At 33.1% G+C, this 20,835-nt stretch overlaps 3 protein-coding genes across 3 annotated transcripts; all 3 read left to right on the top strand.

The window, feature by feature from the left end:
* LOC109362904 (dirigent protein 22-like) lies at window positions 899-17,727 on the top strand. The gene is made up of 2 exons (XM_019608986.1): window positions 899-1,542; window positions 17,717-17,727. The coding sequence occupies exon 1, from the start codon at window positions 962-964 to the stop codon at window positions 1,532-1,534; it is 573 nt and encodes a 190-aa protein (XP_019464531.1). The 5' UTR covers window positions 899-961; the 3' UTR covers window positions 1,535-1,542; window positions 17,717-17,727.
* On the top strand, window positions 11,105-11,889 carry LOC109362905 (dirigent protein 22-like). Its single transcript, XM_019608987.1, has one exon. The coding sequence runs from the start codon at window positions 11,179-11,181 to the stop codon at window positions 11,728-11,730; it is 552 nt and encodes a 183-aa protein (XP_019464532.1). The 5' UTR covers window positions 11,105-11,178; the 3' UTR covers window positions 11,731-11,889.
* On the top strand, window positions 17,872-18,652 carry LOC109362906 (dirigent protein 19-like). Its single transcript, XM_019608988.1, has 2 exons — window positions 17,872-18,507; window positions 18,549-18,652. The coding sequence occupies exon 1, from the start codon at window positions 17,957-17,959 to the stop codon at window positions 18,503-18,505; it is 549 nt and encodes a 182-aa protein (XP_019464533.1). The 5' UTR covers window positions 17,872-17,956; the 3' UTR covers window positions 18,506-18,507; window positions 18,549-18,652.

Below are 20,835 nucleotides of genomic sequence, written 5' to 3'. Positions count from 1 at the left end.
GTAAGACCATTACACTATCTAATAATTGTAATATTGTTGTGTCGGAATAATGTGGCCATTAAATGAAAGCTTGCACTATTTACACACTTGGCCGTCTTATTCACCCTTTAATAATTAATTACGAGTCTGACTCCTCTCTATTAATGGAGAGGACAATATATATGTATGATTATGATACATGACAACAGCAAAAATTAAATGATTTATATTTTTACTTGTTTATACATTAATAATTTTAGAAAATATCTTCTTTCATATTTCCAATACTGGAGAGTCCAGTGTAAAGGAATCCTGTTCATTAATAACATGCACGTCTAATCCACAAGTTCAAAGTTTAAAGAAATTCAATGGGAGTACCATATCGTATCACCCACTCACAATAATTCAACAATTATTTTCAATGTTTGTAAAAATATAGCATACTAAACAAGTTTTCATGAGTCAAATAAAGTTGGTCCACTTACATGTGCTCATTGTGGAATGCACTCCTGGATGCGACATGAAAAAAAAGAGAGAGTAGATTTTAATTATTTTTTTTAATAAAATACTAAAGCAAATTCCAAGATACCCACTTCAAAACTAAATTTCTTATACCAACATACTTAATATAATAATATAAGATTTTCCTAAATCTAAGTATAACCAAAATTTGAAGTACAAAAAAATATTATATGCTTATCGGGTACATATTTGCTGTCCCATACTTTGTGCCACTCTATGTATTATGAGTTGTGATTGGTCAGAAAAATATATTTAAGTTAATATTTAATTATTGAGTATTTTTCTGACCAATCACAATCACAAGTGCATGACACATGAAGTAGCACAAAGTGTGAGAAAGTAGATGTGCTCTCCTGCTTATCTAGAAGGTATCATTGTTTGGACTATAAAATGCTCAATTCTTTCCTTGCATTGTTTTCATTCAATTTGTAGCCAACCCACAAGAGCTTCCTCATCCACCATGGCTCCCCAATCCCTCATCTTCTTCCTTCTCCTCTCCGGCTACGCCCTCGCTTCCGTAGCCGGAGAAGACACCGAATTCGGCCGTCCACTAGACCGCAAGACTCTTGGCCTATACAAAAAAGAAAAACTCAGTCACTTCACGTTCTACTGGCACCAAAAAATGAGCGGAAGCAACACTACTTCAGCATCAATTGTCGCACCAATCTCAAAATACTCAAACTCAACCTCTTTCGGATTAGTCCAAATCTTCGACAACCCTTTGACCTTGGGACCCAAGTTGAACTCAAAGCTTGTGGGAAGAGCTGAAGGGTTTTTTGCTTCAACATCACAGAGTGAGGTAGATTTTCTGATGATTCAAACCTTCAACTTCATTGAAGGGAAGTATAATGGTAGTGCCATTAGTATCTTGGGGAGGAACGTTGCTTTTGCCAAGATAAGAGAGTTGCCTGTTGTTGGTGGTAGTGGACTTTTCCGTTATGCTAAGGGATATGCTGTACTTACAACTTACTTTGAGGATCCCAAAACAAGGGATGCTATAATTGAGTACAATGTTTATGTTTCTCATTATTGATGCTTTATGTTATTACTTTGGCAATTTTCCTTTTCTTTTTCTGGTCTTTGCTTCTCATGTGGCCGGGGTTGGTCTTTTTTATCTTTGTGGTGTATGACTATTTGAATAAAAAATTATACTATTCTCCCCCTGCTGCAATTATTGTACAGGAAATTTTTATACCTACCTTTTCTTTAAAGAAGAAAGGAGGGAATCTTAATTTTGTGTCATTTTATTTATTACACACAAAAAATATGATAGTCTATTTGACATCCACCTTATATGTTGAATTAGATGCCATATGATATGGAGGTATGGAGGAGTCATAGTTGTGGGATGATTAAATCGAAGTGTTTAAGAAATGAAGTGATAAAAAGGTTAAGAGCAGTGTATTAAATTGTGGACCGCATCACGCGATGCGGCCACAATATTGTGGTTGCAGTAACCGCCGCAACCGCATTACACCGCAATTTGGTCTGCATCGAGCCGCGATGCAATCGCATCAGATCGCATTTGGTCTGCATCGGGCCGCAACGGAAACGCATCAATGTCAAAAATATGTTTTTTCTCACAAAATAATTCACACCGCAATGGCAGCAATCCGCATCGCAACGGTCGCAATGACCGCAATCGCAATAACCGCAACCACAATTTAAAACACTGGTTAAGAGTTTAAGTCTCTTCTACTATAAATAATAACATACTAATATAAAAAAAGATGACATAATCTGAAAATGTGAGAAATTATTGTGATTTCCATAACAATTAATCACAAAAACAACATGTGAACACCCAAAGCTTTGATTGATAATTTCTCCTAAAAGCATACCTAATTCATGGTTATAACTCTGCCATGTTCAACTATTTGAAATGGTCTGAAAACATATGTAAGACGAAAACAGAGCTTCCAGCTAAAGTCTAGATCATTTATTAAATCAGGGCCACATTACTTAAATTATTGAACAGAGCAAATTCTCAAAATCACACAGGAAAATAAACCAGCTAGAAGCCTAGAACAAAAGTCTTCAAAATTACAAACAAAAAAAGCCTAGTACATGAGTTCAAAATTACACAGCAGTGACAAATTAAAATCCCATAACAGGAATAGATGAAGCGCACACCCTACAGTCATCTAAAAAAACAAGGAATGAGGTGGATAGTCTATATAATTGCAATAAAACTAGTCATGAATGCCTGAACTGGCCAAGTGATCAACACAAGAATTTTTAGAACCTGTGATCCGGAATCCACAAACAAAGCGATTGGGGATCCACAAAGTTCTAGACTCATTGTTAATATGGTTGTTGAAAAGAAAGTTTCACATTGCCTACCTCAATGTCACAAGAATAGTTAAATACATATTGGATTACACCACTCATTATTAATTGGTTTTGAGATGAAATATTAACATGTTATCAAAGTTAGAGCTCAACTTCTCTTCGACTATTATCGGATAAAAATATGTCAGTTCATCATGGTTAAAGATAACTTCGACAACCTCATTGTTTGGAAAATAGTTTAAATATTTGTTGAGTTGCTACTATGATGGTAAATTAGTTTTGAGATGAAACTTTAACATCCTATCAAAGTTAGAGGTCAACCTTATCATGATCCAAAAGATGCCCCTTCTTTATGAGACAAAGGTAACTCTTTGCCTAGTTTGCCAGGTTATGTGGAATGGACATGTTGAAAAATTAGTCATACATCACCTGCCTAATTGTTTCAAGAATGGTTTAAATACTTGCACCCCTCGTTGTCAATTAGTTTTGATACCTAATTCTCTGGTTGTCATGAGACAAAAAGATGTGCTTTCATCATAGTTCTGAGATAACTCATCAACTAGTCTGGAATGCTTCTAAAGATGGTGCATCTTTAGAAGTAAGTTCCACATCGCTTGCCGAAATGTTTAGGTCATGATTTAAATACTTGTTAGACTACTGTTGTCATTTCCAATTCATTTTGAAATGAAACTTAATATAATATTAGAGTCAAAACCTAACTTCTCTCTAGTTGTCGTGGGACAAAAGGATATCCTTTAATCATGGTTCATAGAGGGTACATCTTCAAAAGTAAGTTCCACATCACTTGTTTGTTTAGGGTATGGTTTAAATGCAAGTTGGACTATTGCTTCCATTTCCAATTCATTTTGAAATGAAACTTTAACATGATATCATAGCTAGAGTCCAACTTCTCTCTAGTTATCATGAGCCAAAAGATCTCCATTCATCATGGGTAAAAGGTAAACCTTCACGTAATCTGGCAGGTTCAGTGGAATGAATATATTGGAAACTAAGTCCTACATTACATGTCTGATTGTCTCGAGAATGGTTTAAATACCTATTAGGTTACGCTCATCATTGCCAATCAACTTTCATGTAGAATCTTAACACGATATCAAATCCAGGGTTCAACTTCTCTCTAGTTATCATGTGATAAAAGATTTCCTTTCATCATGTGGCAAAGATAACTTATTAATTATTCTAATAGGCCGACTTTTATACAGGGTACATGTTTTGAAGTAAGTTCCATGTTTTCAAAAGATAAAAAAAAAAGATGACATGGTCCTACTAAGGTCTAAAGATTCTACAATTAATCTATTTCCGAGAAGATAAAAATCCTCAACATAAATAAGCTCCATTTCATATCTTCTCATTGATTGATTTGGAATAATAACATACTATTTAAAGTCATCATGAAACGGTGAAATAGAGATTCATCATGCAAGTAGTACAATCTTAGTACTCATTAAGATTCAGAAATTATAAATAATATTAGTTACTATTTTCCTAAATAAATATCCACTCAATCCCTCTCTTCAAAATATACAAAATGATCCTTTTTATTTGATAAAGCCAAAAACCTATCACATGAATATATATATTTTTAAAGTATAATTAAACGAAATACTAGTCCCCTAAAAAATAATAATACTAAAATGTGGATATTGTTCTCCTACTCCATAGTAGGAAGGTGATTCGGGTTGGAAGGTCTGATTCCTGGTTTTCGGGTGTGAGGGGATGTGTCTTCAAGGTGGAGTTCGTCGGGTTGGAAGGCTCAATGCAGTGATGTCCTCTAAGGGGAGACTTCACCCCTATAGTTAGGCGAAAGCCTAACATGTGTAGAGTATGCTCGGGCCCGCTGGGATGAGGTACCTTAAAAGGTGTTTTGATGATCAAATTAGTAAGTGACAAAGGAAGGGGATTCACAATTCAAGTTATATATAAATATGACACTTAAGATATATAGAGAGTAGGGTTAGAGAGCGGGGGACCAATGCTCTGGTGTGCTTGATTTATGTGAGGGAATCTGGGTAGTCTATCTTGAGTTGTGTGTTTGTTGTGTCACGTGTATCTCTCTTGCTGTGAGGGGAGGATCCCCTATTTATAAAGTGTTGGTGCAGCGGAAGCGATCATTGTGCAGCGTTGGCCATAAACAATCAAATAAAGTGCATAGAATAAATAGAAGATAAGAAACAAGAAAATTTGGTAACGGGGTTCGGTCAATTGTGCCTACATCTTTGATTATTAGAGAATAATGATTATAAACCCTAACACACTCATGAGCCTACCTGCCCATGAGGTGTTTCTATTTGGTGCTTATATTTGGTGCACATTATAACAAGGGACTTGCGTCCAATATATAACATTGATATTTTACTATATTTTAATACTATGCAATGTGAGACTTTATATAATACATATTTCAAACATTCCCAACAATCTTCACCTTCATTGAAATAGACGAATATCTTGCTCCTTAGGAAATCTTTACAAGAATCTCCACCTTAGCGAATATATGACTTCACCTTGCTCAATGTCTAATTCTCTTTAACTGCTCCCCTGCATCATAGACCTTCTGAGTATCCTTGACGATGTTACCAAGAGCCTAACTCTCCAAACTTGTAGTGCAGCTCCCCGTACCGCCATCAAATGGAACATGATGTCTAGCCACATATTGCTAGGAAGTCTTTCCATAGATGGAACCTTTACACAAAATTTCACCAACAATGGTCCTCTTCAATACTCAGTCACACTGAACCTTGGAACTTCCTTGGAAAACCTCAACTGCTACCATCATTGTCTACTCCGACAATTCTAGTTCAAAAGAACTATCATACTCCACCATAAGGATTATACCCACAACACATACCTTGCGTCAATACTAACTAATGTATGTGTCACATCTTTGCATCCAAACCAATACTCATGTAACACCCCTGCATCTCTACCAATACTCATGTTACAACTTGCATCAAAGCCAATGCCCATGTTACACCCTTCATCAAAGTCAGTCAGCACCTCTGTGCTTTTGTGGATCTGCTAACAATTAATATCATTCACTATGACGTCTCAGACATGCCATTAGGATATTCCACTTATCATCTTAAATGAGAACATTCTCTCAACATCTAGAGAGATATTGTCAGCACCTGTCTCTGGGTCAAACTCAACACATGAGTCCATATCTCCACCTTGATCCTAATCCAGTACATGAACTTCTGGGGTTCTGGATCAACATATATCACCCTACCACAGTTCTGCCATGTTTTCTTCTCCTTCAACTCATCTATTTTATATTTGTCAGTACCTTTGGCACATCTTGTGTAGCCATCACGCCTTCACCCTCTTTAGTCATCACCTGATGCTTGAGTTAAGAGTCATGTACCAATTGGCTATGATTCCAATTGTTGGTGCAGTGGAAGCGATCATTGCGCAACGTTGGCCACAAGCAATAAATAAAGTGCATAAAATAAATAGAAGAGAAGAAACAAGAGCATTTGGTAACGGGATTCAACAAATTGTGCCTATGTCTCCGAGAGCGTTGAGCGATTACCAAGATATTATTAGAGAATAAGGATTACAAACCCTAGCACACCCAATGGGCCCACCTGTCCAATGGATGTTTCTATTTGGTGCTTATATCTGGTGCACATTATAACATTGATACTCTACTCTATTTTAATACTAGGAAATGTGAGACTTCATATAATAACATATTTCAAACATCCCCAACATAATGGATGTAGATGAAGAGTTCTTCGTTGGATGATGTTGGTATGACTGACCATCTGAGTTTGTCGGGTTGTCTTTGGCAAAGCAGAGAGTTGCTTTATGCATGTAGGGCGGCTTGATGAGGTCGTACTCTTTGCATAGTTGACTTAGCTTGTGATAGCACTACGCCAAAATTCACATTTAACAACGGTCTTTTAACAACACTTTCTAGAACAACACTGTGAAATGTAATACGGAAGATAATTACAACGCTCTTTTAAAGAAGCGTTGTTAAATTTGATAGGTGAATATAGCTTTAACAACGCTTTCATCAAGAAGTGTTGTTGTATGTTTACCTAAGATATTTAGCAACACTTTTTTATGCAAGCGTTGTTGATTTGAATCTATTAAACATTGTTTGCTTAAATAAACGTTATTAAAGGTGACATATCAACAACACTTTTATAATAAGTGTTGTTAAAAGACCTATTTTCAAAAAACGTTTGTTTTAGTTATTACTTAATATGTATTTATGAAATTATTTAATTTTATTTTGAAAGATATAAATCAATTAAATATTACACAAAAATATTCCAAATTGTTAACAGAAACTCATATGCTAGCTTTTCATATATAACACAACTTAGTCATACATATACAAAAAATGCAATTGTTTATTACTTCAAAAATATTTTAAATCACCAACCAATATTATTAAAATTGAATATTAAGGTATGTGATTTGACACAACAAAAATTCATATTTGGTAAGTAAATTATGTTATTTGTCATTTCATTATCAAAACTTGAACATAGTATGACAACTAAATAATTTTAAATAATTTTGATATTGAACAACACTTTTGTAAGCAAACGTTGTTGATTTGAATCTATTTAAAATGACTTGTTTGAATAAGCGCTGTTAAAAGTGATATATCAACAATGCTTTTTACAATAAACGTTGTTAAATGTCATATATTCAAAAAACGCTTGTTTTAGCTAGTGAGCGTGAATGTTTGCAAATTTAAAAATAGAATATCACAATAATATACTTATTATTCAGTATTCTATTTATCTTACTCTTCTCCTCCTCTTAGTTTCTCTCTTCGAGCCAGTTATTAGCTTTTGGTTTCTATTTTCAAGTACAAGGTGAATCATTATCTTATTTTACCTTATTTATTTTTCTTTGATCCATTCTTGTTGCATGCATTTACATCTACGTTAACTGCTTATTTTATAATATAGGAAATGTCAAGGTTGAAGCTAGGTGGAGCTGTTGGTGATTTATCAAATTTGCAATCTTTGTATGCATTTCTTGCATTTGGCTATTATTTTTTCATCCATATTTTCTATGTAAATTTTAATTTGATTCTTATTATGTTGAATCTAAACTATGTCTATCTGTCTTCTTATTTCTTCAGTTAAGGAAGAAAAGAAATCCATACATTTGTCATTTACATCTTCATCACCTTCGTCCCTTTCATTACTACATATAATCTTCTGGGTTAATAAATTTGAACTAAAGGAGATGGTCCATGCAATAGTTTATGAATTGAGTTTTTAGAATGATGTTTATATTACCAAATCTCTGGTAAATATGGTGGAATTGGACATCCTTGTTATGTGTTTGATATAATGTATGTTATATTACACACTATTTATGTATATTGTTGTTATCGTAGCTCACAATAATTCTGAATGACATGAAATAATCCTTACTAGCCGAGTCACGGCCATGTCGCTTTCTTTAAGACGTTTTGTGATACTGCTAAAATTGTGCAAGCAGACTATCGACCACGACGTCCCTTGGATAAAACAACTCAGTTCTCTATTATACTATATCTTACTACACTATAGGAATTGCTCTCGAATACACCCACAGTATGACTACCAGTGTCAATTCTCGAATTCCCACAATATGATTACTCATGCCAATTATTTCCCACAATACTAACGACCATTGTCAGTTCTCGAAATTCTCACTTTGATTGCTTGTGTCAATTCTGAAGTGCCACGGAAAGAAAGGGGAAAAAGGTTGTCGGAAATGCGTTGGCGAAATATGCGGATGGAGAAGGAAAAATTGAGAGGTAAACGCCTTCAACTTGGTATGAATTGTAATGAGGAGATGAGACCTCAATTTATAGTCTGAGCTCTTCAACAACTTATCACCCAACGACTCTATCATAATGACTGAGATCTCCTCCTCGAACGGCTCTATCACCACCCAACCGTGTAACATGTGTGTGTTGACTTGGTCAAACACACAGTCCAAGCCCAAATGACCCAAAAAATAAAAAAAAAACATTTATTTAAAAAGAATGTTGGGTCAATCCCAAACCCGGACAGGAGCCGAGCCGGCTGGACGGCGGCAGAGGAGGAGGTGGTGCGCGCACACACGTGTTAGAGAGATTTTGTTTGTGTGAGTTCTCACCCAATCACAAAATCCATTGTACCCCTTGGGGCGCATCCCAAAGTTACAACTTAAGGCTTATCAAACCTTTCAACTTCCCTCATCCAATCAATATAAGACTTTGAGAGTTTTTTCATTTTAGATCCCTAAAAATCCCCATTAATGATCACTTTAATGTGCATTTAAACCATATTAAAATTCATATTTTTCAAACAAATTTCAAAAAAAATCTATGACAACACTTTGTGTACGATGCAATGTTGTATATATGAAATATATGACACCGTTTCTTATGTGCTGCACTGTTGTATATATTCAATATGACAACGTAAAAGTGTTGTTAATCATGACAATATACTACTGCGGTCAAACAGAAAGCATGTGAAAGCACTATTATACATCTAAAATTGCATTGTTGAACTGCAACTCTGGCGTAATATAGTCATAGTATAGGTCTGCATTTGCTATACAGCAGAAGGTTATGTGAGAGTTGCAGACAGAGTGTGACAGGTGTGTGCAACACTTCAAGTGGGTGACAGAGACATGTCCTTCTACTGGTCTGAGGTGGCATCCGATGAAGGTATTGTTTCTCTATCGAGCCAAGTCGGTTGTTTGTTATGGAGAGTCCTGGTGGGTTATGGCTTCGCTAAGTGCACGCTCAAACTCAATCAATATTGAGTAGTCCAGTCAACAGATATCTATTTGACCTAGATGGAACAAATATGATGTCCTTTCCAACTGTTCTAATTTCTCATTATAATATTCACTGTAGTTTATATTAATTTAAATGGGAAGAATAAAGCTATTGCTAATAAAGAATACTAACGTGAGGCATGACTTGCGATAGAGACAAGGTTTCTTCCGTGTCCCATGAGAAAGAATTTTTACTTTGCATAGTATATTTCAATGGAATTCATACACTCTTCCCTCTTTGGAAAGAGTCTATTAATATTATAACATATGATATAAATAAATCTTTAATAGACATAATTTAAAGTTATTGTTTAATAAAAAAAATTAAAATTAACAAAATTTTCAATCTTTTAATATTTTAATATTAGACTCTCTAATGAGAGAGAGGAGCTTAACTCATCTCATTGAGTATAATTATCTTGTAAAAGTTAGTAGTATTCTACTTCTATCTGTTATACTACTTTGAAATGATATTCAACACAGATTACTACGAGAAATCGATTCATTAGCTTAAACCTAACGGTCAACATTATTACCTTGTGAAAATATGCAAGTATGTTCGTAAATACTTATAGAACTATGAAGCCTATCATACACTCAAGGTCCATTTATTGAGATAGTATATATCACTAAGTATTTATTTACATTTTAATTTATCTTTCTCAATGTTTTAGTATTTTAAAAGATGGGTTTAAATATTCCTAGAGAAATTTCTTCCTTCAAGGAAAATATAAGAACTTATTCTTTATAGAAGCTACATGATAGTATTTTTTTTAATATAATAATGTTATTTGAAAACCACATTGTTATTATGTTTTGTTATCATTTAGTATTCAGATGACTGTTTTGAGATTTGCATGGAGATAAAAAATGAAAACGTAAGAAAAGTTATAGATAATATAATTTGTTATACGTGAATCTGTTATATGTATAATTTGTTGGGAAAAATACTCACACACACTAAAATAAATTACTTCTTTACTAATTTGATGAAAAAATATTCTTAACTATATAAAAATTGTGGGAAAATGAATCCAACTAGGTGTTGTTCTAATTGTTAAGGTCTTACTCGATATTCATATGTTATATTAGGAAAAATATTAATGATTTATGAAAGAGAAACTTGTTGAAATATCACGCCATACATTTCAAAGAGAAAAGAATGAAGGCCAAGAAAAAGAAAGAAGCCTTCGACAACATAGTGGTTCCGTGTTTGGTCAATCAAGGCGGCATATGAACACATTAGTTCCGTGTTTGGTCAATAAGTCTGCACATGAGTTTATCCTACATCCACTTTTCAACTTCTTATTACTTTCTTATTTTACATGAGTAACTAAACAACTTATTTCATATTTTAATTATTATTTTTTAGGCAAATTCAATAATTTGAATTATTATTAAATATAAATTATAATATTTACATAGAATTAATGATTGGATAAAGTTTTTTAAAGTTATAAGTCATCTCTTTTTTATTAGTCTTCCACTTTTCTCACTTTTTCTCTCTCTCTATAAATTCTACCATTCATTCTTTCCACTCTCATCATAAGCTACCTTCCATTAAAATAAACCATGACATCACAATTCCTCATCACCCTCCTTCTCCTCTCCGCGTACACCCTCACTTCCGCCGCCAAATTCGGCCGCGAATTGAAGGACCTGAAGAAGAAGAAAGAACATCTCACCCACTTCAAATTCTACTGGCACGAAGTTTTGGGTGGCAACAATGACAACGCAGCACAAATTATCCCATCAATTCCAAAGTACAATACTACTACTTCCTTTGGTGGGCTCAGAGTCATTGATACCCCTTTGACGTTAGGACCAAAGTTGAGTTCAAAGCTTGTGGGTAGAGCTGAAGGGTTATATGCTGCAACATCACAGACCCAGATTGAACTTCTTATGATTCAGACCTTCAATTTCTTTGAAGGGAAGTACAATGGTAGTGCCATTAATGTCTTGGGAAGGAACGTGGTTTTGAACAAGACAAGGGAATTGTCTGTGGTTGGTGGCAGTGGTGTTTTTCGGTTTGCTAAGGGATATGTTGAACTTAGTACATACTCCTTTGATCCTAAATCAGGGTCTAGTATAGTTGAATACAATCTTTATGTTTTACATTATTGATACTCTGTTTCTTATTAATTTGGTATTATGTTTCTTAGTTTTCTATATATGTTGAGGTCAGATGTTATTCTTTGTTTATGATGTATTTGTGGTTGTCAAGATAACTGGAAAAATGAAAGATTTATGAATGCCGAAATTGATAATAATCTCTCAGCTAATTGATTATTTCAACAATATTCATTTTTTATGTGTCCAGCTATACATGGTGTCTTGTATAGATAGGATTCAATATTTTAAATTCTGGTTATAGTTGGGATTGTGATCACGGTTGTAGTTATTGTAATTGTGGTTATTGAAGTCATTGTGATGTGAATTGTGGTTGTTGCAGTATGAATTATATTGTGAGTAAAAATATATTTTTGATATCAATGCAGTCTATTGTGGTCCGATGCGGTTGCGTTGCGACTTATTGCAGTCGTATAACTGTGATTCGATATCACATCATAATTGTGATATAATACAATTGTGACAATCGCCGCAATCACAACATTGCAGCTATATCACGTGGTGTGATTCATAATTTAAAACAAGATAGAATGATAGACGTTGGATTGGGGATCATACTAATGTGGACATTAACATTCCATATAAAATTAATATTTTGGTAAAAAACGATGGAAATATTCAATGGTAAAATCAAAGTTTACAACTGAAAATTACCATAATTTTATTAAGGTATTTATTAGAATTGAGAAGAATGTATGTAGAAGACATTGTATTTTCATTGATGATTAACAAGTTAGTTTACAAGCTTTTTTATTGATTACAAGGTTAGCTTGCAAAGCAAGCAACAAAAATTAAAACCAACTAAAACTTAACAAATGTCTCAAAGTCATCTAATTTAAACATGTCAAATGTGGCTTTTCTACATTAATTCATTCTTCAAAATCTTTTTTTGATGGAATTGATTGTAATTTAGCAAACCCTTAAATTATGATTTGTTATAAGCAGACTATTGGTGTGGCCTTGGATCCTGGTGTGCTAGTATCGACACAAATCCTTGGAGCGCCACTAGCACGATGACTAAAACAATTAACCGAGATCGGTCGAGTATCTGACACATATACTTGAGCTTGGTGCATCGTCAAGCTAATCCATGCACAATCTAGTCTAGGCGCATCCAGCATGGTCATGACACATCTTGGCACAGTCATGGCGCATAGGCTTAACTAAAACGGTCATGTGCATCAGGCTTGGGCATGGGCACATCTAGCATGTGTGCATGGGCACATCTGTCATGTGTTATTTATCATCTGCATTAGTATTGGCTTCAAATTTGGTGTCTAACCTACGACTCTTCCACCTTTCCCAGGCTTGATGACAATAGGATTCCTCAGTATTGGAGGTTCCCCTTGTCTCTTATGACTTAATCTTGAATATTTCTTGTTTTTTTCTCATCAAATATAACTTAAGTGACAAGTCTCTATTGCCGCTCTGATGTACCTACCTCATTCCCAACAGCTTCCTTCACCCTATTTGTATCTATTCATGTAGTAAAGGCACAACTTGGTCACTCATGTGGTGCACTTTACTAGCCATTTTTCTACACCTTCCCATAATAACTTGTTTTACCTTCAAACTTTACCTTGGTAACCAATTTCAGACAGATGGTTTCAACAAAAAAGTTACAATCTCCTTTAGTCGTGTACAATATCGAAATACATTAGACACTTGCTTTGGAAATTATTTTTAGTTTTTGTTTTCCAATGTTACAAATGAGATGAAACTTTCTTATCCTACAACAACACTTATTATAGAATGATACGACTAATTTAAGGGGAATAAGTAGTTTAGCCGAATATGGATAATTTTATTGAATATATCAATTGACAATAATTGGAGATGTGGTTTTATAAAATTAACATACTCCTTCATTTTCTCTCTTCATTACACGTTAATTAATGATGATAATTTGGTAATAAATTCGATTAATATACCCAAAAATATGAAAATAATTTTATAAAAGGGTAAAAATAAATAACTCCAAAACTTTCTACAAAGGAGAGGGTAATAATAAGTAGTTAGTGGTATATGCATTGCAAATTTTACTAGTTATTAGTATTTTTCACAAGAGAGAGTCATATTGAATCAAAAACATCACTATGTAATGGAGCAAGTTTTCTCTATAACAAGAATTGAATCTATGTCTTGCTTAAGAAGAAACAAGTATATACCACTTGAAGAACTACTTGTTAGTTGCATGAGTTTTTTTAATGAAATTTATCCCACATATAAGCATCTCAAATAAATGGTTGTGTTAATTTGATGGATCCTCTTTTCTAGTTATGTGTCTCATTCCTTTTATCCAATGGAATATAAGTCTCTATTTTTATACATTTGTACAAGTTGTCATAAATTTTAGTGCTGATGAAGATGAGAAGCTCTAAAAGATTTTGATGATTTATACTCTTTATTAATGTTATATATTTATATTTTATGAATGTAAAATTAATTTTGTTACTCAAACTTTTTAGGATTGTTCCAAAGTTTCTTTAGCCTTTCTTTATAGATTCAAACAACGAATATGATAAAATAACTAATTAGATGTGTTAAGGTTGCAACTCAAAATTAATTGACAATGAGGGAATTAGCCTAATAAGTATTTAAATCATGCCTAGGAGAATGTTGCACACTTGTGTATCACTCATGCTTTTCTTTTCTTTTTCTTTTGGGATGTCATAAAATTTCTCCACTTACTCGCTCTTTACCACATATTTCTTTTAAGGTAATTCATATAATCTGTGCCAATATCATTTTGAGAAAAATGACTAAACCCAAAAATATTGCATTCATGTAGACTTGCTTGGAATTTATTTCCAAAGAGATAAAAGTGATATTGTTTAATATCTTTGAACAACTTCTTTTCAACTATGTCGGTCATAATCCTAGTGTGCCTATTCATTTTCGTTCATAGGAAATAGGTCAGAATCAAAAGGCTTCCCTAGTTTATTTAGTTTTTCCATAATTTTCAACTTACAACCACTCTCCTTTTCCTATGTTGCCCCTGTGAATTGTTCTACCAATAAATATTTCTTTCCTTTCTTTCTTTAGTTTGTCCTTTGATTTTGAACATCCTCAAGTATGATAGTCTTAAACATATATGAGATAATATGAAGTAGAAAGTCTGAAACCTGTGTATGACTGTTAAAGCTACTCTTGAAAAAGCTTCTTGAAGGTAATATTCTAAGATCTTGCCCCTACTTGGTAAAAAGTTGTTTTTAATTCTTGTGTTTGACATGATCTATAAGATATTTCAGCATTGCCCTAGTTCTGGGCTTCTTGGAACATTCCATTGCAAAATTGGTTCAACCTAAAACTGCACAAGTGTGATATACTAACGTCTTGCTCTCCTAGAACCTTCTAGGCCTAATAATCTATTTAATTTTTTTGAGCCAACTAATATTCTACTCTTCTATAACCTTCTAGGCCTGAATAGTATATTATACAATATTAAATTGTCCAGCCGTTTTTTGATTCTTTATCATTTTAAAAACTTATTTCACCCCATCTTCTAAATTATATGGTAAAATATATAATTCTGATGCTCCTTTTTAGAGTTTAATCAATCAAGACTCAAAAGAATGATCACCGTCATTGAAAAGCTTGTGAAGTAGTTCATAAATCATTTATTAATATTTTTGTCTTTCTTTGCCTACCATTTGTAAGCATATAGATGCTTCTTTTTCCTCCTTTACTAACTAACAATATGTATGACTCATCATATGTTTTATTTCTCACTTTATCCACTACTTGTTTGGCGCCTTTCTTAGTTGTATTGTATTTTTCTCAACATTTAGTAAATCTATATAAGGATCTTGTTCTGTAACATTCCATTTTTACTTTAACTTTGTCTTTTATATTTTTCTCACACCTCCATTTCTATATCAAAACTCTTCCTCCAAAAGTCCCAGTTGTATGGTCCTTTATTCCACGCCCTTCAATTTCCACCACTTTATTCTTTGAACTGTATCATGATTGTTTCTCTTCATATAGTCTTAATCCTTACATCTATAGACAAAATGTTGATTTTGACCGTGAAGTTCTCTCCGGATATGACTTCACAATCCAATTATAAATTTTCATCTCACTTACTTATAAGAGAGAAATTGATTTGAGAATGTGTCCTCCATTCATATATGTGATAAAATGCTCTCGCGATCTTTAAAATATATATTAACTATTGTAAAATCAAAAGTTTATATGTAATCTAGAATAGACATATCTTATGTATTCCCCATATGCCATAACCCAATTGAAAACCTTCATAGTCTTTAGTTTCCTCTCTACGTGTACATGGAGATCATCTCCTAGGAAAACATTTTTTTCTTGAAAGTATTCGTTGTATTACACCTTCCAAAATCTCCTAAAACATTATCTTGTGATGTTCCTCTAGCCCTAGATGAGATGCATAAGCATTAATCACTTTAAATGTATTTTTCTTTGCTACAAACTTTAGGGGTAAGATATTATCTTCTGTTCTTTTTATATCTGCTACACTCTTCTTCGATTCCTTATCTAAGGTTATTCTAACCTTATTTCTTGACCTTGTTTTACCGTGTACGGCTATTTAAATCTTGAAGCATGTAATTCCATTGTACTCTCTCCAACCCACTTAGTTCCTTATAAGCTTATAAAATTAATTATCTTCTTAATCATTTTATCTACTATTTCCATTGATTTATATGTAAAAGTGTTAATATTTAATGTTATGATTTGTACCATAGACTAGTAAATTAAATTCTTTACATGTATTCATTCGAGTTAATACAAGAACCATCACTTACTTTTTGATACATCTAGGCAGAAATTTAGAGGTCCTTGCTCAATTGAAATTCTACTTGAGTAATAAAGAGCCGTTTTTCTTGACAATGACCTAACATTGAATTATTGTATGAGTGATCAATATAACAGTAATTAAGAATAATTATGTATAATATGATATTCCTAGAATAATTCCTTCATTCTAGGAAAATTTAAGAACTTGTTCATTCTAGAATCTACATGACCATATTTTTGTAATATAATAATGTTATTTGAAAACCAAATTGTTATTATTTTATGTTTTCATTTAGTTTTAAGATAATTGTTTTGAGATACTTTTGGAGATAAAAAATGAAATGTATGAAAAGTTATAGATTATACAGTTTGTTATATGTAAATGTATTAAATTCGAGTTGTTCAAATTTTATTATTTATTCTAAATTGAATAGTCCCAATTTTGAATTAAGTAAAATAAATATTTATTTCAAATTACATCCATATGAAGACATTTTTGTTGTATTTACTAATTTAAAAATCAAAGTTGTTAGAATAGAATAATAAACCAATAAGAGTTGTGTAAGTCTTGATTAAATTTTCATGTACCGTACTAGGATAAAAGTTAAAGTTTTGATTCTTGAGAGTTACACTTTCCGAAAAAAATTAATTCTATATTCAAATGGTGAGACATATCATTCATTATAAAAAACAATAGAAGAATGATGGCTATAAAAAAGTAAGTAGAGTGCGAGTAGGGGTGAACATGGGTCGGGTTGGGCCGGGTAAGACTTGTCCCTTATCCAATACTAAATGTTGGTTGAATCATTTTATGACTCTAGACCTGACCCTAGACCCGATCCTAACCTGATCCAAAACATCGTTCAAATCAGCGTTTGAACTCAAACCTGACCTAGACCCGATTAAATATAATACATATATCTTTTACAAAAAGTCTTTTTAATATTACTTATTATTATGAATATATAATTTAATATAAGAAATAAAATATGTATATATATTGCTTATCACATACATATATGAAAAGAATTAGAAAATCAATGATATTTTTGACCAAAAACATGTCATTACTCTATATACAATTAAATAAAGACACATACAAATATTGTGAATGAATAACAATAGGACAAGTTAGGCCGAGTCATACTTATATCATACCCGACCATAAATATTTTACGAGTTTAATTTTTAAACCAGAATACCACCATAGAACTTATAAGAGTTGACCCTAGGTCCTATAACATAGTGGTTCCGTGTTTGGTGCATCAAGGCTGCCTTTCCGTGTTTGGTCAATCAAGGCTGCATGTGTGTTTCATCTATTTTTCAACTTCTTATTACTTTCTTATTTTTTATTAGTTCCCCACTTTTCTCATTTTCTATGTCTGTCTATAAATTCTACCATTCATTAGTTCCACTCTCATCATAAGCTACCTCCCCTTAACCACAAACCATGACATCACAATTCCTCATCACCCTCCTTCTCCTCTCCGCCTACACCCTCACTTCCGCCACCGAATTCGGCCGCGAATTGAAGGACCTGAAGAAGAAAGAACATCTCACCCACTTCAAATTCTACTGGCACGAAGTTATCGGTGGCAACAACGACACCGCAGCACAAATTATCCCATCAATTCCGAAGTACAAGTCTACTACTTCCTTTGGTGGGCTCAGAGTCATTGATACCCCTTTGACGTTAGGACCAAAGTTGAGTTCAAAGCTTGTGGGTAGAGCTGAAGGGTTATATGCTGCAACATCACAGACCCAGCTTGAACTGCTTATGATTCAGACCTTCAATTTCTTTGAAGGGAAGTACAATGGTAGTGCCATTAATGTCTTGGGAAGGAACGTAGCTTTGAACAAGACAAGGGAATTGCCTGTGGTTGGTGGCAGTGGTGTTTTTCGGTTTGCTAAGGGATATGCTGAACTTAGTACATACTCCTTTGATCCTAAATCTGGGTCTAGTGTAGTTGAATACAATCTTTATGTTTTACATTATTGAAGTTCTGTTTCTTATTAATTTGGTTCTATTGTTTCTTAGTGTTCTATATATGTTGAAGTTAGATGTTACTGTTTCTTTATGATGTATTTGTGATTGGCAAAATAATTGGAATGATGAAAGATTTATGAATGGTGAAATTGATAATAATGTTTCAGCTAATTGATTATGGCAATCATTATTCATTTTATATGATCAGCTATAAATGGTGTCTTGAATTAGATAGAACGATAGATATTTGATTAGGGATCATACTAATATTGACATTAACAGTCCATAAAAGTTAACTTTTTGGTAAAAAATGTATGATATATTTTCCTTTGAAATTGGAGTTTATAAATGACATTAATAGTCCATCTGCTTGAGCTTGGCCATTGTTTGGCCTAGTCTTGCATGATCTAGTCTAGTGCACATCCTGGCACGACCATAGCACATAGGCGCATCCTGGCACGACCATAGCACATAGGCGCATCCTGCCACGGTCATGACACATAGCCGCATCCTAGCACATAGGTGTATCTTGACATGGTAACGACGCATCTTGGCACAATCATGACGCATGGGCTTATCTAGCATGATCATGGCACATCAGTCTTAGGCACATCTGACATATGTGCATGAGCATATCTGACATATGTAGTTTATTATCTGCATTAATATTGGCTTGAGACTTGGTGGCTAACGCATGACTCTTCCACCATTCACATGCTTGATAACAATAGGACTCCTCACTATTGGAGGTTCCCCTTGTCTCTTATGACTCAATCTTGAATACTTCATGTTTTTTCTTCATCATATTTAACCCAAGTGGCAAGTCCAAATTGGTGCATCATTATCCTATACCACATTACTAAGGAATAGAAATTATGTCGCCAATCCTATTCTTTTCTCTGTACCCTACCATTTATATTTTGACACATAAATTAAGATGAGACATAATTTTTTTCTTCCATATTAACATTATTACTTTTTATTGAAGTGTCTAGTTTTGATTGGGAGGACACAAAGGTGGATAAGATTAAAGGATAGTTGATCTCCCTTCATTAAGTCATTCACCCTATTGTACCTATTAACATAGTAAAGGTACAACTTGGTCATTCATGTGGTGCACTTTACTAGCCATTCTTCTACACCTTCACATAATTACTTTTTTGACCATCAAACTTCACCTTGGTGTACCATGCATTTTAATTTCATATTTTTATAACGTCAAGCAGACGGTTTGAACAATAAAAAGTCGTAATCTCCTTTAGTTTTGTTTTTAAGAATGATAATAGGTTTAGATGGGTTCGGGTAGCACACTATTGTGACCCACTCCCTTCTATTATTTTGAGATCTAGATTCATGTGGGTGCTTACTGGGTCTGCTACTTGTGGGTCTATGGGTACCTAGGAGATCCGTGTAAACCTAAAAATTTAGAAATTATTTAAAAATTACGATGTATTTCTTATGATTATGTATGTTATTTTAGTGAATCAAAAGAAGAAGAAAAATGATAATAACAATTATAAAATATTATTAAAGTACAATACACCATTTTAATTCTCACTTAAATATATATTTTTTTACTAAAAATCATAATTTAAATTAAGACAATAGAGCATATCAATCATCTAAGACTCATTCATCAACATAACATTATACTAGAGTTATGGATTAACAAATATAACATTTATACTTAACAACATAACAATATCACAATTATGATGGAAAATATTTTTAACTTTATTACTTTTATATATATAGAATTGTGAGTTTAAATATATGCTGATCTGAATATCTCATCATCCAAACCTAAACCCGTTTTTAAAAACTCTAATCCTAACTACCTGCTGATTCAAAAACACAAAGCCAAACATGGATCCTTGCCATCATATGTGTATTGTGTCGAAATACATTTGACACTTGTTTCTGAAAACATTTTCACTTATTATAGAATCATACAACTAATTTAAGGGAAACAAGTAGTTTATTTAAATATGGATGATTTTATTAATTATATTAATAGACAATAATTTGAGATGTAGTTTTATAAAAATATCCTAGTCCTGGATTTTCTCTCTTAATTACATGTTAATTAATGATGATAATTTAGTAACAAATTCCATTAATATACCCGAATATTTGAAAATAATTGTATAAAAATTGTAAAATTCAATATCTACAAAGCGTCCTAAAAAGTAGTTAGTGGCATAAGTAGTTTGTAGTGTATGCATTCCAATTTTTTATGGTTATTAGTTTCTTTATGAGAGACGATCATATTCTAATGAATGGGCTAGTTCTTATAGGAGGTTTTATCCATAAACAATAATTGAATCTATGTCTTGCTTAAG

This window comes from Lupinus angustifolius, chromosome LG12 (genome assembly GCF_001865875.1).
Source record: "Lupinus angustifolius cultivar Tanjil chromosome LG12, LupAngTanjil_v1.0, whole genome shotgun sequence".
NCBI classification, from domain to species: Eukaryota; Viridiplantae; Streptophyta; class Magnoliopsida; order Fabales; family Fabaceae; genus Lupinus; species Lupinus angustifolius.
This window is presented reverse-complemented; position numbering and strand designations above follow the sequence as displayed.